The sequence below is a fragment of the Coregonus lavaretus genome (genome assembly GCF_964263955.1).
Source record: "Coregonus lavaretus genome assembly, chromosome: 10".
In the NCBI taxonomy this organism is placed as follows: Eukaryota; Metazoa; Chordata; class Actinopteri; order Salmoniformes; family Salmonidae; genus Coregonus; species Coregonus lavaretus.
In genome coordinates this window covers 24,590,881-24,607,813 of record NC_139997.1, presented here as the reverse complement: position 1 = coordinate 24,607,813, position 16,933 = coordinate 24,590,881, and the positions used below count along the sequence as shown (strand labels likewise).

The 16,933-nt window shown below is 43.1% G+C and overlaps 1 protein-coding gene across 1 annotated transcript in view; it reads right to left on the bottom strand.

Annotated features, from left to right (window-relative positions):
• Nucleotides 1-6,318: 6,318 nt before the first annotated feature.
• Nucleotides 6,319-16,933, bottom strand: part of LOC311136459 (neural cell adhesion molecule 1-like) — a 339,193-nt gene continuing 328,578 nt past the window's right edge. Inside the window, exons 16-18 of the mRNA XM_084170594.1 lie at nucleotides 15,168-15,375; nucleotides 14,833-14,949; nucleotides 6,319-9,750 (exon numbers count right to left, since the gene is read on the bottom strand). Coding sequence (XP_084026720.1) covers nucleotides 9,627-9,750; nucleotides 14,833-14,949; nucleotides 15,168-15,375 — 449 coding nt within the window. The 3' untranslated portion in view covers nucleotides 6,319-9,626. The remainder of the gene's footprint in view (nucleotides 9,751-14,832; nucleotides 14,950-15,167; nucleotides 15,376-16,933) is intronic.

The window sequence follows — 16,933 nt, the reverse complement described above, 5'->3', positions numbered from 1 at the left end:
CAAAAAAATGTATCGCGTTAATAAAGCGGCATACATGGTCTCTTTTTTGCTTTCTTGAGTAAGGCAGCTCCAAAATGCAGGTGTTTCAGCCTAGCTCAGTGCTTTCTGTGGTGGAGGGGCGGGCAGCCAGTGGTAAATACAGAGCGTAGGCATTGGTAATCTTCTCTAGTTGAGCCGTGATTGGCTCAGTGTTCTGTCACTCATGGGGACCCTACCTCACCGCAAAATCTACAGGGAAAGCTAGAAAGTCCAAGCCTCCTTGGATGCTGCCATAGATTTACATTAGAGGGGTCTATTTTCCGAGCTTAAAAGGATAAACATTCACACGCAACACCATGGGCCAGAAAAGGTTGAATACATTGGCCATGCTGTCAATCCAGCATGGCTTCTGCCACATGCAAAACAACTGGAAACTCGGAACTGGGAAATCTCAGACTTCAGTGAGTTCAAGACAACTGGGAACTTGGAAAAAAATTAGCTCTGACTGGGAAAATACGTTTTGTACAGTCCTCCAACTAGGAATTCCATGTCGGGAACTCCGGCCTTTCTAGAGCTCCGACCTGAAGATCACTGACGTCATGATTCGACCTTGTTCTTTTCTGAGTTCCCAGTTGTCTTGAAAGCACCATAAATCCAGAGAATGCCAGATTTTGATGACAAAGTTTAATGACAAGATTTGCCCACAAGAACGACTGCCGTGCCACCTTCCTGTTCAAGTGAGCACAGCACAACGGTGAGTCCAAAAATGTATTGTATGCTGCTGCATAAATTATGTAATATGCCCGGGAGATATGTATACTTTAGCTAAGAAAGTAATACTAAGTGTATGTTGTGTAGTAAGCTGTTAGTAGCCCATGTGCCTCACCCTAAGAATTTGGTCCCTTTCCCCCTCATAACTTAGCCTACTGTTCTGACTTGGCGGTGCACATGAAACCTATAGCCTGTTTTAGAGAAATGTCATAATTGAATATTGTAAGAGCTTTCATTGTCTGCTTATATGCCCCAATTACTTATCCTACGGTTCTGACTTGGTGTACAGGGAGAATACTGTAAGAACGGCCCATGTTCTGAATTCTGTCGCTGTACATTTCAAAAGTGCTGAACAAATAGTTATATTGACTACATCCGTCTTAGCTCGCTCATTAATGTCTTAATCGAAATTACGGATTGCCTCTTATCCGCTCATTGTTCCCTTATGCCATAGTTTGTACATCTCAATTGTCAGTAGAAACCACATTTGTTTAAGCAAGTCAGCCATATCAGCTATGTTTTTTTTTTAAGGCAGTAATTGAGGCTGCCAGACAAGGCTATGCTGATAGCCAGGTGTAGCGGTGGTAAAGATTCACTCCATGGTGCTGAAAAGAAAGCTCTGCTGTTGGGACAGCTTTATGTAGGCCCTAACAGTTTGTGGACACCATTTGTCACCGTTAAAGTGCAATTAATGAATCGTTTAATGTTGTGTTGTGTAGTGGCTTTGCTGGCATGCATTAAAAAAAATGTTGTTGAGTTTTCCACACCAAGATTTAACTGCTAAAATCGCCACCGGTGTACCTATTCAGCATACATCACCATGAAGCAAATGATATTCATATCCATAGTTATGCATTTCTGTATAGTACAGATCAGGGACCCATGACTTAAATAGGGATGTGCATCTTTCCCCTTCATGACAATTCGACACGTATCTAGATACAAGGGCTCTGATACGATACAGGAACCATACCTTTTAGTTTGAAACGATTCGGTGTGATTCGGTTTGAGTAGATAATTAATAGACGAGATTTGGTTCGATGCGATACGATTTGATGCACTAACACTTTGTTGCATAAACACACATTTTCCATTCTATGTAAATACAAATCTGGTGCTGATGGAGCTCATGAGCTGGGCCTCTGGGCTGGGTCTGTCTGAGCAGTGTGTGTGTGTGTAAATGATGTATGTCTATGGTGTATACTATGTAGGCACCTGAGCTGAGAAATAAGGGAGACTAGGCATCGACCATCCCACTACCACTATCAAATTAGGGGGGGAAATATCTAAAAATGCACATATTGTGTAGAGCAAAACTACCAAAACTATTGATGATGGTGAACCTGAACAATCAAAATAAAGTATATTCTAAGCCCCGTTCAGCAGGTATAGCCAGATGTGAGTTGTGTCTCTGGTAGCTTACTTTTATTCTGGTAAAACACAATTTTCAACAGCCCATATATAAAAATAACCTAGCAAATTACATGAATCCAAATCAAATCAAACTGTATTTGTCACATACACGTGTTTAGCAGATGTTATTGCGGGTGCAGTAATATCTAACAAGTAATATCTAACAATTTCACAACATATACCCAATACACACAAATCTAGTAGGGAATGGAATTTAAGAATATATACATATATGGACAAGCAATGACAGAGTGGCATGGACTAAGATACAGAAGAATATTATAGAATAGAATACAGTATATACAGTGGGGGAAAAATTATTTAGTCAGCCACCAATTGTGCAAGTTCTCCCACTTAAAAAGATGAGAGAGGCCTGTAATTTTCATCATAGGTACACGTCAACTATGACAGACAAATTGAGAAAAGAAAATCCAGAAAATCACATTGTATAATTTTTTATGAATTTATTTGCAAATTATGGTGGAAAATAAGTATTTGGTCACATACAAACAAGCAAGATTTCTGGCTCTCACAGACCTGTAACTTCTTCTTTAAGAGGCTCCTCTGTCCTCCACTCGTTACCTGTATTAATGGCACCTGTTTGAACTTGTTATCAGTATAAAAGACACCTGTCCACAACCTCAAACAGTCACACTCCAAACTCCACTATGGCCAAGACCAAAGAGCTGTCAAAGGACACCAGAAACAAAATTGTAGACCTGCACCAGGCTGGGAAGACTGAATCTGCAATAGGTAAGCAGCTTGGTTTGAAGAAATCAACTGTGGGAGCAATTATTAGGAAATGGAAGACATACAAGACCACTGATAATCTCCCTCGATCTGGGGCTCCACGCAAGATCTCACCCCGTGGGGTCAAAATGATCACAAGAACGGTGAGCAAAAATCCCAGAACCACACGGGGGGACCTAGTGAATGACCTGCAGAGAGCTGGGACCAAAGTAACAAAGCCTACCATCAGTAACACACTACGCCGCCAGGGACTCAAATCCTGCAGTGCTAGACGTGTCCCCCTGCTTAAGCCAGTACATGTCCAGGCCCGTCTGAAGTTTGCTAGAGTGCATCCAGAAGAGGATTGGGAGAATGTCATATGGTCAGATGAAACCAAAATAGAACTTTTTGGTAAAAACTCAACTTGTCGTGTTTGGAGGACAAAGAATGCTGAGTTGCATCCAAAGAACACCATACCTACTGTGAAGCATGGGAGTGAAAACATCATACTTTGGGGCTGTTTTTCTGCAAAGGGACCAGGACGACTGATCCGTGTAAAGGAAAGAATGAATGGGGCCATGTATCGTGAGATTTTGAGTGAAAACCTCCTTCCATCAGCAAGGGCATTGAAGATGAAACGTGGCTGGGTCTTTCAGCATGACAATGATCCCAAACACACCGCCCGGGCAACGAGGGAGTGGCTTCGTAAGAAGCATTTCAAGGTCCTGGAGTCTCCAGATCTCAACCCCATAGAAAATCTTTGGAGGGAGTTGAAAGTCCGTGTTGCCCAGCGACAGCCCCAAAACATCACTGCTCTAGAGGAGATCTGCATGGAGGAATGGGCCAAAATACCAGCAACAGTGTGTGGAAACCTTGTGAAGACTTACAGAAAACGTTTGACCTGTGTCATTGCCAACAAAGGGTATATAACAAAGTATTGAGAAACGTTTGTTATTGACCAAATACTTATTTTCCACCATAATTTGCAAATAAATTCATTAAAAATCCTACAATGTGATTTTCTGGATTTTTTTTCCTCATTTTGTCTGTCATAGTTGACGTGTACCTATGATGAAAATTACAGGCCTCTCTCATCTTTTTAAGCGGGAGAACTTGCACAATTGGTGGCTGACTAAATACTTTTTTCCCCCACTGTACATATGAGATGAGTAGTGCAAGATATGTAAACATTATTAGAGTGACTAGTGTTCCATTTCTTAAAGTGGCCAGTGATTTCAATAGGCAGCAGCAGCCTCTAATGTGCTAGTGATGGCTATTTAACAGTCTGATGGCCTTGAGATAGAAGCTGTTTTTCATTCTCTCTGTCCCAGCTTTGATGCACCTCTACTGACCTCACCTTCTGGATGATAGCGGGGTGAACAGGCAGTGGCTCGGGTGGTTGATGTCCTTGATGATCTTTTTGGCCTTCCTGTGACATCGGGTGCTGCAAGGTGTCTTGGAGGGCGGGTCGTTTGCCTCCGGTAATGCGTTCGGCAGACCGCACCACCCTCTGGAGAGCCCTACAGTTGCGGGCAGTGCAGTTGCCATACCAGGCGGTGATACAGCCAGACAGGATGCTCTCAATTGTGCATCTGTAAAAGTTTTTGAGGGTTTTAGGTGCCAAGCTAAATTTCTTCAGCCCCCTACGGTTGAAGAGGCTCTGTTGCGTCTTCTTCATCACACTGTCTGCGTGGGTGGACCATTTTAGTTTGTCAGTGATGTGTATGCCAATGAACTTGAAGCTTTCCACCTTCTCCACTGCGGTCCTGTCAATGTGGATAGGGGGTGCACCCTCTGCTGTTTCCTGAAGTCCACGATCATCTCCTTTGTTGTGTTGACGTTGAGTGAGAGGTTATTTTCCTGGCACCACACTCCCAGAGCCCTCACCTCCTCCCTGTAGGCGGTCTCGTCATTGTTGGTAATCAAGCCTACTACTGTTGTGTCGTCTGCAAACTTGATGATTGAGTTGGAGGCGTGCTTGGCCACGCAGTCATGGGTGAACAGGGAGTACAGGAGGGGGCTGAGCACGCACCCTTGTGGGGCACCAGTGTTGAGGATCAGCGAAGTGGAGATGTTGTTTCCTACCTTCACCACCTGGGGGCGGCCCGTCAGGAAGTCCAGGACCCAGTTGCACAGGGCGGGGTTCAGACCCAGGGCCTCAAGCTTAATGATGAGCTTGGAGGGTACTATGGTGTTGAATGCTGAGCTATAGTCAATGAACAGCATTCTTACATAGGTATTCCTCTTGTCCAGATGGGATAGGGCTGTGTGCAGTGTGATGGCGATTGCATCATCTGTGGATCTATTGGGGCGGTAAGCAAATTGAAGTGGGTCTAGGGTGACAGGTAAGGTAGAGGTGATGTGATCCTTGACTAGTCTCTCAAAGCACTTCATGACGACAGAGGTGAGTGCTACGGGGCGATAGTCATTTAGTTCAGTTACCTTTGCTTTCTAGGGTACAGGAACAATGGTGGCCATCTTGAAGCATGTGGGAACAGCAGACTGGGAAAGTGACAGGTTGTCACCCAACTAATAGGTTGTCACTCAACTAATATGTTGTCACTCAACTTCACTTCACCTACTGTAGTTGAATAACCAAAATAGATTTTTTCAAACTCAAATGTGTCATGTCATAGCTGACACTCCATTCTTTCTGACATCTTTGAATCTTAATTCGGAGCAGATATTTAACAGAGGAAAATTTTTTAGCATAAAAAATTTGGGAGATTTTACTGTAATTCTGTTACCAAACTTTGCATCTAAACAGTTCTTTCAGTAAATGTGTTTTTGTTAAATTGTCTGTGTAAATTGTTCAAAGTAGTCATTGTGCATAGAGTTCTGCGGTTTGTTAAACTTTGAAATCAATGTTTTTTGTTTAGCATACATTTTAATGTGAAAAATTGGAGTCTGAGTGTAATTATGTTACCATGGAATTGCCCTTTACTACCATCTAGTGTTTATAATCCTCAGCATCATGAGGACTCTAGTTGTAGTATATGGGCAATGTATGGTTGGTTGTGGTACAGCCATACAGTTATTTGGTTACAGCATATTATAACAATCATGAATGACAATATTTACTCAGATTTGAGCTTAGCAGCGTACTTCAAGCCCATTGTTGTTTACTTACAAAGTGACTGAGTAAACCCTGTAAACAACAATGGATTCCGGTAAATTTGAGCCCGTCACTCAACTTTTCATTACATTTCTTTGGTAAACAAAGTGCATCATTCATCATATCAAAATTTCAAACAAGCTATACACCACAAACTACCATAACATCATTTTTTAAAATGACACTATTACTGAAAGTCATGACTAACAAAAACTCCAACAAAACATCTTCAGAATACTTTCTTTGATGGACTTCTTGTTGTCATTGTTGTGGCTAAGTAAAAGTCAATTACGCAATGATTTTTTCATTTAACTTTATTGAACACAACTTCTGACAGAATGCAAAGTCAAACAGGTTTTTTTTCAGTTAGTACTCAGTATTTACACCAGTGACAGTGGAAAGAGAGTTGGTACCAATGTTTCACTTAGTAAAAATCTGTATACAACAGAGAAGGCCCCGAAAGCAGGGAATGGTGGGTAGGAATGAGAATGGAGGTTTCTGGGAAACATCTTGGTATGGAGGGAAAAGGCCCCTATCTGACTGAAAATTTCACATTACCGACTTTTGTTTGGCTATCGGAGTAAGAGACTTCAAACCTTGTTGGGTTGCCTGGGCAGCATTCAGCAGGACACAACATTGACCAATGTTCAGATAGGTATTTTTGTTCTACATCATACATTTCTATCTGGTATATAGACTAAGCAATCACGTAATCTCTAGTCATGGCAATTCTATCTGCAATATTCCACAATGTTTTCGTACTGAACATGGCCCTAGACTCCATTCAAATACTTGAAAAGACACTTCTGTACTTCCTGTATTCCTTGAAATAAACTGGCATGATTGGTGAGGTGGAAGCAATATGGTGACACCTCACTTTCACCAAGCCAACTGTGTCAGGTAAGTGGTTACTTTCAGGAAGTGAGGAAGTGAGAGAGAGTGTTTTTCCCTTTCTCACGGCATTTCTAATGTTTTTGAATAGCGGTTTTTGTTCCCCAACTTTTTTCCTGAAATAAGTTTCATGGTACGGTACACTAATGAAAATGTTCATGTAAACGTACATAGAAATTGGTCCCACATTATCATAGCATTTGAACATACAGGTCAAAAGCCACAGCAGTCCAGCTTTTGGGGGGTCAAGAGAAACCCATACTGTTTTTTTATTTATTACATTGTTAGGAATGGTTTTACACATTTAATCAGAAACGGTGTCATTTGAACACACCTCCCCTTTACATTACAGAGCCTTTTGGAGTAAAAGCAGTCTATTTTGAAGAAAACAAAAAAGTTCGGAACAGACAACAGTTTACAGAACACTTCAAAAGATCAATGTACAACAGATAAAGCCTTGGTCAATTCCTTTTTCAGGAACTTTTCAGTGCTGCCACACCAATGAAATCTATTGAAATCCAAGATAAGAGTACATTGCATGCTTGTTTCAGGTCAAGAAAAAACTCATTTTACCTTCATTAATGGATGTTCGGTTTTGAGGACAAACCGCTGCAAGTCATTTGAGCCAATTGGGATTGGAAATGTTTGATAATGTCCAAAGTTATGTGCTTGTGTGAAACTTAACTCTTGGTGTAGTTATCATGCGTTACATTGGAATGAATGGTGTTTTCCTTGTATGTTTGGGGATAAAATGTTATTTTGCATTAGTCACATGGAGAACCAGTGAATGAGGAGACTTCTGAAAACGATGTGGACACAACCGACCACCTCCACCTCCACCCCCCCCCCCCCCCCCCACACACACACCGAGCTGAGTTTATGCATGAACACAATGACACAGCGGTTTAGTCGTTTCACAGTTTACAAACCAGTTACATTGTCAGTACTCTTCCTGTGTGTTTTCCTTGGACTGTGCAGTAAAGGAATGGCGATGGACAGAACTAGGACATGAAACCTTATGCTGTTGCCTCCTAGAGTTGGAACAGGCAGACACTGAGCAGGATGGAACGCATGCTGCCATTTTGACATGTTTCAGAAGGCACCGTCTTCTTGTTTTGTTTTCTTGTATCCGTTTGCTCATTGCTTTCATGGTTTTTCATGGAACTTTTTTGCTGTCTGTACTATTAGCTATACCTTTCACAACCAAACTATGCATATTTTTTTTATTCTATGACAAAGAACAAATTGTATTCACACTAGGATATTCACGCATTCACAGTGCACAAGCTTGCAGTCTAAAGTATGAGAAACACTATACAAAAAGGTCCGATTTAATATTTTTTGATTTTCCTAAATCCACACTGGAGTACTATGGCTTAAATAAGAAATGTATAAATCTGGCCATTAAATTTGTTTATATGCATAAATTATGCTGAAAATCACAAAACATATATTTTTCTTCCCTTGCATTTTGAGATGAAGCCCAATCAATCACTAAATCGGAAGTGCTGTTCGCAATAGGCACAGTATTCTGAAGTTATGGGACAAAGCCATCAAATGGAGGAATAAATAGGGCCGTTTCTAGGCTATTTTAAGGGCTTCTGTTCATACATTCAGCTGCTACCACTCATATCCGGCCTTTGATTACATAATTCTCCCATAAGCCATGCTGGTTGGCCATGCTACTTTGTATGCCCGTCTCTTCCTGTGACCCCTTGGGACCTGCAACATTTCCGGGGTTAAAGGTGAGCCGTGAAACCCTTGGAGTATGGAACAGGTCCAAAGCTCATCTAATAGGATAATGAATGAAGAAGATATAGAGGCGTGTGTGTGAGAGAGAGAAAAAGTGTGTTCTTATATTTGCCAAAATGAAAACAAATTAACAAAAAAATTGAATCTTAGAGTCGATAAATTGCGTAACGCTAACCGCCAACTCCAACCTCTATATCTGTGGAATAAACATAGTCTTTCTGCGGTGTCTCCTTTTGTTTTTGTTGTGTCTACACAATCTTGGGACAGCGTTAACACGATGTAAACATTGAAGAACAAAAAGAAAACAAAAGACAACCACATATGATTATTTTTTTCTCACAAAGTAGGCATGCTAATGCTCCATCTCTAGTTCTTATGCATGAATTATGCATGAAAAATAAAGATACAATAAAAGGCAGTTACTTCTGCACATTATTTAAACACAACAAAAAATAAAAAACGTACCCAAAAATCCATTAGCAGTGGAAATAATGATGGCGATACTGCATAACAAAGAGAACATAACTGGAAATAGTGTGTGAGTAAGGTTTTGGATTTATGTGTGTGCACATCGTAAAGGCATTGTTCTGAAGTAAAGCTACAACTCCCCATGGTTATCTATGCAGATGATACTTAGCTTCTGTCCCATTTAAAAGACTGGTAACGTTGATGTTACATACAAAAGGAGGTCAAGGAGAGGTAACTAGAGGTAAGGATTTTCCTTCACGTGAACACAGAGAAAATTACAAAAGGAATAACAGATAAAGAAAGAAACACTAAGGCATGTGCATTAGGTCTTCTTCCCACTCTACATGTCTAACAAACTCATCTTTTGTTCGGAGAACTCATAGAAGACACTGAAGAAAGATAACCTTTTTTTTTATCTTTTTGTTGTTTGATGGAGTGGTGTGTGACATTTGCCTCTGGAGGTCTGTGACTGTAGTGCACCCTACCCCCTCCCTTTTCGCTGTCGGGATCATGCTTTGCTCTCGTTGCCGTTTGTCTTTGCAGCTTCATTAGGGACTGTCTTAACCTCGGACAGGGTTTTCTTCACCTCTGTCACCGTCTCTTTACTTTTATCGTCTGTCACGATCTTACCGCTGTAGGGAAGGAGAGAACCACACAGAAAATTGAGATTATTTAAGTGATGAATACACAATCTCTTCCAGCACACAACTGTCTGTTCTAAGTGGCGTTTTGTCTTTAAAAAATGAAAAACAGTTGCTTCAGGTTTTTGAGGGAATTTGTATCCCCTGGAACCAAATGTGTTTCACACATAACAGGATCTGCTCTGCTATCCTATTCTGACATCAAAGATGGTCACGCGGATGTCACAGCCGTTTCATGGGAGAATGCACGGTTATATTATATTGGAAATGAGAGAGCAGAGATACAATACATTAGGGAATGGCACACTAGAACAGAACATCAATGCAATATTGAGAGGAGATACAGATGGTCTAAATTGAAGTAGGAGCGAATGATGAATGGGGAGAATGGAGAACGGAGAAGAAACTTCCCACATTAAGTCAATGACTGTGCTACAGAACATCCACTTCAAGACTGCAACATAATTACGCCTCATTGTCGTTTACCCCTTTGGTCTGGTGGTCACTAAATGTGTCACTGATTACTATCTTTCATTCTATCCAAAAGTGCAGTAAACTACCTAAGCTTTGTGACAGGGTCAGACATTTTTGCCTAGTCATGCAGTTTCACAAGTCATGCAGATCGCACTTTGATAATTCAATTAAATGAAGTCTAACTTGTATCTCATCAGATGTGACAGAGCAGTCTAGTCCGGGGTTAGTTTGTATTGATTGACTGTCAAGGGAAAAAACTAACTTCTGGGCCTGTATCTGTCAGCCTAATCATAAATGCTAATGAATAATCAAAATGGATCAAGCCGTAGAGCTGAGAATCCTGGAGTAACTTGGCGTAAGTCTTAATTGGCGCGTTGTGCCTCAGTTGACCTATGCTTTTCATCAACCTCTGGCACCATGCCTTCCTGTTCAAATGATATTCTTCAAACAAACACTTCAGGTGACGAATAATGACTATGGGCTAGATAATGAGGGTGGACTTGGCCTCTCTCTGGTAATAACTAAGCCTGAGGATTCCCAGGCTATCTGAGTAGTACGGTACTCTATATGGCAAAGAACCATGTTGGAGAATTTCACCTACCAGGGCATCGTATCGTACCAGGGTAACCCATTGATGAACAGCCCCTTATATAAAGGGGCACAGTGACAGAGTCAACAAGGAACTGGGGTAACTGATGATTGCTGATAAAGACGTGAGTCTCTCCGGTCTCCTCCATTAGCGACAGAGATGCATTGTGATGGCCTCAAAGTGAAAAGGGTCTTACGTTACTATCTACACCATCTACACAATCCGCCTGGTGGACTGGGCTTTGTTGGAGTCCACTGGGATCTGGCTCCTACTGTCAGCCAGACTCCACAACAGGTAACTGATCCCAGAGATTTGGGTTTGATCATGACAGCGGCAGGACTTCCATTACCTTGTCAACAATAACCCTCTCTGGGAGGACTGCTGCTGCTGGCCACAGTGGATGATAGCCTGGCTGGCCATGCATGGTTCAACACCACCACCCACCGTCTTGCGGCTCAGCGGGGATTAGTAGCATAAGTGAAAAGGCGCTTTCCTCTTTGGCAGTGTCAGGGCCAAAGCATTCTGCCGGCCACTGTGAAAGAGTGGAAAACCTCAGGCCACCTTCAACCTGGCAAGGAAAGGACTATTACGGTGGATATTTTTTCACCTCAGGGGTAGCATTCCCTGTCAGACGTCTGGTGCTATATTGCCCTGAGGATGAATTTGTCAGAGTAGCATCCTGATAAAATTACCAGGTTGGCTGCCGGAGGAATAAGTCACAGGGTCATTGATCTCAGCACTGACTGACCTTGGCAGTAGAGAGTAGCACAGGAACGGTATCAACAGGGACAAAAACAACCACCTAAACAAATAGCAAGCTGGGCAAATTAGCTGCTAGACAATGAAGATAAACTGGGAGCCTGAAAGGCTTTTCTCCAGGAATCCTGCTAAGGTGACATAAATGTAGCTAATTAGGGTAACGGCCTTGGACAGCTATTAAAGTGTTGTTATTGCCGGGAGGACAAACTGCCATCGACAACCATGATCATTGATGACAGGGTCTGTTAAGCGGCCCGGCCTTAGCCAGGGCAGGGGAAACTAGGCTGGTCTGGACTGGCTGGAGAGTGGGAAGAAAAATTAGACACCTTATTCCACATGCAACACCACAAGTCTCACTAATAAGGGTGAACTCTGCCCCTGTTGCTATGGGAACCCTGGTGTGGGTAATATTGGGAGGCAGGGAAGATAAATCCCTGTGGAACTCGATATCTGTCCAATATGACGGTATAATGGATGAAAACAGAGGAACCGAGTAGTTGCCTGTTTGTTTTAGCACCCAGATGCGGAGGAGCAGTTACACCTGCCAGCTGCACTGTAGCTACATGTCAGCTGGAGGGGAGAGCTGTGTGTGTGTATGTGTGTGCGCACATGCAGTGGGGGGCCAGATCATCCTGCAGTCCCGCAGTTTCATTCTGCCTAGGTCAAATAAAAACAGTCCTCCATTCTGAGATGGGAGAGTGTAGGGGCTCTGTTTGCTTTCTGTACTGATTAAAGCAGTTCGCACAGGGACCCTTCCCATGGTGCCCTGCGCTCAGAGCTGACAGCGGCAGACATAGAAGCGTGAGCCCCAATACTCAAAGGCAGCAAAGGGAGATGAGGAAGGGGGGCGAATAAACCGTTGAGCAACGAAAAGAGAGGGAGGAAGAAACAAAAGTGTCTTGTAAATATTTTAATAGTCCCCATTCCTGTTTATGCCCCGCGGACATCTATGTTTGCAGCCAAGTTCGGCAGGGTAGACTCTGCCGTGGTACTGGCCCCGGGTACTAAAGAGGCTGGCGTTTATGCAAGCCCGCCACAACCAGAATGCAGATTAACCAGCTGCTTGTGTTTTGGCTAAGGGGAACCAAATGGGAAAAGCAAGAGCCCAATGGGCTTTCAAACATTGATGATCCGATGGTGTCCAAGGTCAACCTCTGAGGGGTGTCCTTCGAAACCAGCCTTTAGGGCTTTCTTTCAAACAAGTCATACAGCTCAGTCAAATAAAAGTACAATCTAAGGACTGTCCACATACACCATGCCAGCCTTGTTAACACTAGTCCTTTGAATGTACAGTAGGATCAGTATTCTGCAGCACAGCCTGCAGAGGAGACTATTCTACCCCCGGGAGAGAAAGAAGGTGTCCTCGGTGGACAAGCTCAGGAATCTAGTAAGCCTGTAAGATGCCTGACAAGACTGGTTGGTTGTCGTGTGGCAGACAAATCACTGTGGAGACCGGGGAGGAAGAGATGCGTCAGACCCGCTAGACTTATGAAGACATATCTGCCTGTTCAAGAGTCTTGTTTCACCACCCCGATGCTCCGTTGACGAGAGCCCTGTTGCAACGAAAGGATACATTAAGTCCTGACATTCATCACTGATGTCTCGGTTTTATGTTTGGATAAAAAGCGGGTGAAAAGAGTGGGACAAGAGAGAGGGTGTCGTCTGAGCAAGCGCCTGGAATTTCTCTCTACAGAGCTCGCCTCATCATCCTTAGGGTTTGCCTGAGATAAGACAAGCTTCCGTCAAGAACAAAGCCCTTTCATACTGCGCTGATCATAATGGCTTTGTATTGTTGTTGAAGAAATATTGTTTTCAGGAGATATCAACCGCAGAAGATGATTGTGGCAGTTATATTAGGACCATAATTCTGTCGTATCTATCAGATTTGGTAAAACTTCTGATATGGCATATATCATGTCAAGATATGTAAAATGTAGGTGTCACCCGTGACGATGTAACTCATTGAGTGACTGCAGCAGTAGTGTAGTGATTCTATGATAAAGCAGTAATGTTAGTGAGAGAGAGAGAGAGAGAGAGAGAGAGAGAGAGAGAGAGGGAGATTGCCCATCACTATGAGAACAGGACACAGTAGGAGGTGGTGATGGTGGAGGGTGAGCGAGGACAGACACAGTAAAACAGACTAAGAGGAGGGGAGGGGGTCATACTCGTCCTGGGCCGGTGCAGGTGCAGCAGTGGAGTCTGCCGGGGCCTCGGAGCCTTTGCCCGGGGCATCAAACACATCCTTGGCCAGGCCGTCTATCTGTAAGTCCTTATTCTGACTGTCGCTGGCGGAGGGGCTTTGGACAGACTCGTGCTGGCTCTGTGGCGCGGCATCGGCTTTGGCAGAGGGGGGGTTGGAGGGGACCTTGGCTGGCTCTGAGGAAGGGGCTGAGGGGGTGGGGGGCTTGGGGTTGGATAAGGGCGTGGCTTTAGGAGCCTCGCTTAGGTCGACGAGGGGTGCCACGTTGGATTGGGTGGCAGGCTGGGGGGTGGGGGTGCTAGCTTTGGGCGTGCTGGACTGGGGGATCGGGGCGGGAGTGCTTTTAGGGGTGGTTTTGTGGTTCGTTTTGGACTCAGCCGAGACAGGGGTTGGGCCAGCTGTGCTGGAAGTGAGAGTGGTGCTCTCGCTAGCTGGGCTGTTCTGGCATGTGCTAAAGCTCTCAGTGATGGGGTCAGAGTTAGTGGCGACAGAGGGGAGCAAGTCCACCACTGTGGCGGTAGTGTCACCAGCGGGCCTGTGAAGAGAAAAAAGCAGGAAAGAGAAGAGCCATCGAGCCGCAAGAGGGTGAGAGAGGAAAAAGAGAGCAGGGAGGGGTAGGGGGGTGAGGCCAAGGCACAAACAGACATCCAGTGAGTGCTACATGCAGTGATAAAGCAAAGAACTAGAGATTCAAAACGTTAAAGTGCAGTGAGGGATAGACACAGACACTATTTTAAGCAAACTAAAGCAAATTAAATCAAAATCAGGTGGTTAAGGGGTTAGTACAACAACTATTTTTGCTACCATCAGCATAAACAACAAACATCTGAGCACATCTTCAGTAAGGTTTTGATATTCCATTCTCCCATTACTTTATCAATTAGTTTAGCCAATATGTCAGCAAAAGCATTATCAAAACACTCAACTGCTGTCATTATGGAATAAGAAGTATGTCTTATGCATAGACATATTACACGATTAGTATGGGTTTGCCAGTGTAGGGCAACCCCAGTGCAGGGGTTCTACCCACAGCCAGTACTGGAGTACTCACTCAGGCTCGGTCAGAGGGGTGGTCTCATTAGGCTCTGTGGGTCCCCCCCCTTCATGGTTAGGAGTGCGCTCCTCCTCTGTCCTCACCTCCACGATGGGCCCCTTTGACTCATCCTTCCTGTAAAGGGAAAAAGTATGTTAAATAAATGCTGGTGCAGTACAAGTATACTGTGGTGAGTCATTTTTGTTTGAAAAACACTGCAATTCTGCATTGTCAAACTGTGGCCCATTGTCTGAGAGCAGCTACTGTGGGATGCTGGATGACACTCAAATTGCATACAGCATTTCAGAGAGAAGAGCAAGGGAGCCAGGGAGCAGAGAAGAAGAGAGACTCACGTGAACGCCGCCTTGCCCTCCTCGAGGTCCTTGCTCTTGGCTCCGGGTCCGGACTTGCCGCAGAAGTTGACGGCAATGCACATGACGAGGCCACACTTGTTGAGGAAGTAGCAGGTGACGTCGATGCCCACCAGCAGCAGCACAAAGACCACAATGAGGATCCCCACGATGGCCCCTGTGCCCAGGCCTGAGCCACTATCCATAGTGTCTGGAAGGAAGGTGAGAGAAGGACGAAGGGAGGAAGAGAGAGAGAATAAGGAAGAACGAGAGAGTGGAGAGAAAGTTAGAGAGGGAGGGAGAGAAACGGGGAGAGAGGGAGTTAAAGAGAAAGTTGGTGAGAGAGGACGAGATAGAGACAGAGAAATGCTGAGTCAGCATTAGTCTCCACCCTTTCATCCATAACTTAAGACTGTCAGACTGCTTCTCTCCAGGCCTCAAGTGTGTTGTTGTTCTTTGAGAAGGCTCTGGGCCAAATCATTACATATTCTACTAAAAATACATCAGTGATGCTATGCAGAAAAAAACAACTAATTTTGATCTGTTAAGACTCTAAAAATAGGTTGATGGTCTGATTATCAAAGAAGACACACTTGGGCCTAGAGAAATCACACAGCATTGCATTAGTTGCATTCAACCGATAAACAATGGTCAGTTACTATCCAACTTAATATGTTAGACACACTGCATGTATCAGCCATCTAAGGTATTATATTAAGAGGTGAGCTGATAAATATATGACCCATATTAGGGCCACACACCAGACATGCCCATCACGACATGCTACACTAATCAAATCTAAACATCACAACATGAAGGAAATCTAAATGGGGCATCAATCAAAAATCATAAACCGGTCAACCATTGGAGCACCTGGTTCATGTTACCAAACTTTCCCCAAAATAAGATAAAACAACATTAAATAAAGATGCTTGTCTTCATATCATCATTGCCTATACGGGTCTATATGCCTATATGACCCCATATGGGTCTGTCGCTTACCCACTCTCATTATTGTTGACAGTTGTAAGACAAAGCAAAAGGCAGTGGAAAGACGGTAACATCAATCAAACATTGTGCAAATATGTTTAAATCTCTTTTACATAGATGAATACTGCACACAAACAAATGCACACACAAATAAACAATGCGGAAATAAAGCATATTAGAAGGGCAAAAAACAAAGGCAATGGATTGTGTTTTCATGAAGCAAACATACACACAAGCTACAGTACTTACCAGAAAAGTTTATATCCAGGACTATGTAAAATACTACAATATTAGTAAGAATCTACAATACAGTCCCTTCAGAAAGTATTCACACCCCTAGACTTTTTCCACATTTTGTTGTGTTATAGCCTGAATTTAAAATGGAGTAAATTGAGTTTTTTTGTCACTGGCCTACACACAATACCCCATCATCTCAAAGTGGAATTATGTTTTTCAATTTTTTTTTAACAAATTCATTAAAAATGAAAAGCTGAGATGTTGCAAGTCAATAAGTATTCAAGCCTAAATAAGTTCAGGAGTAAAAATGTGCTTAACAAGTCATATAATAAGTTCCATGGACTACTCTGTGTTCAATAATAACGCTAAACATGATTTCTGAATGACTACTTCATCTCTGTACCTCACACATACAATCATCTGTAAGGTCCCTCAGTCGAGCAGTGAATTTTTAATTTTTTATAATTAATGTATTATTTTTTTCATTTTTTGTTGTTATTTTTTTATTTTATTTTTTGTCATTTAGCAGACGCTCTTATCCA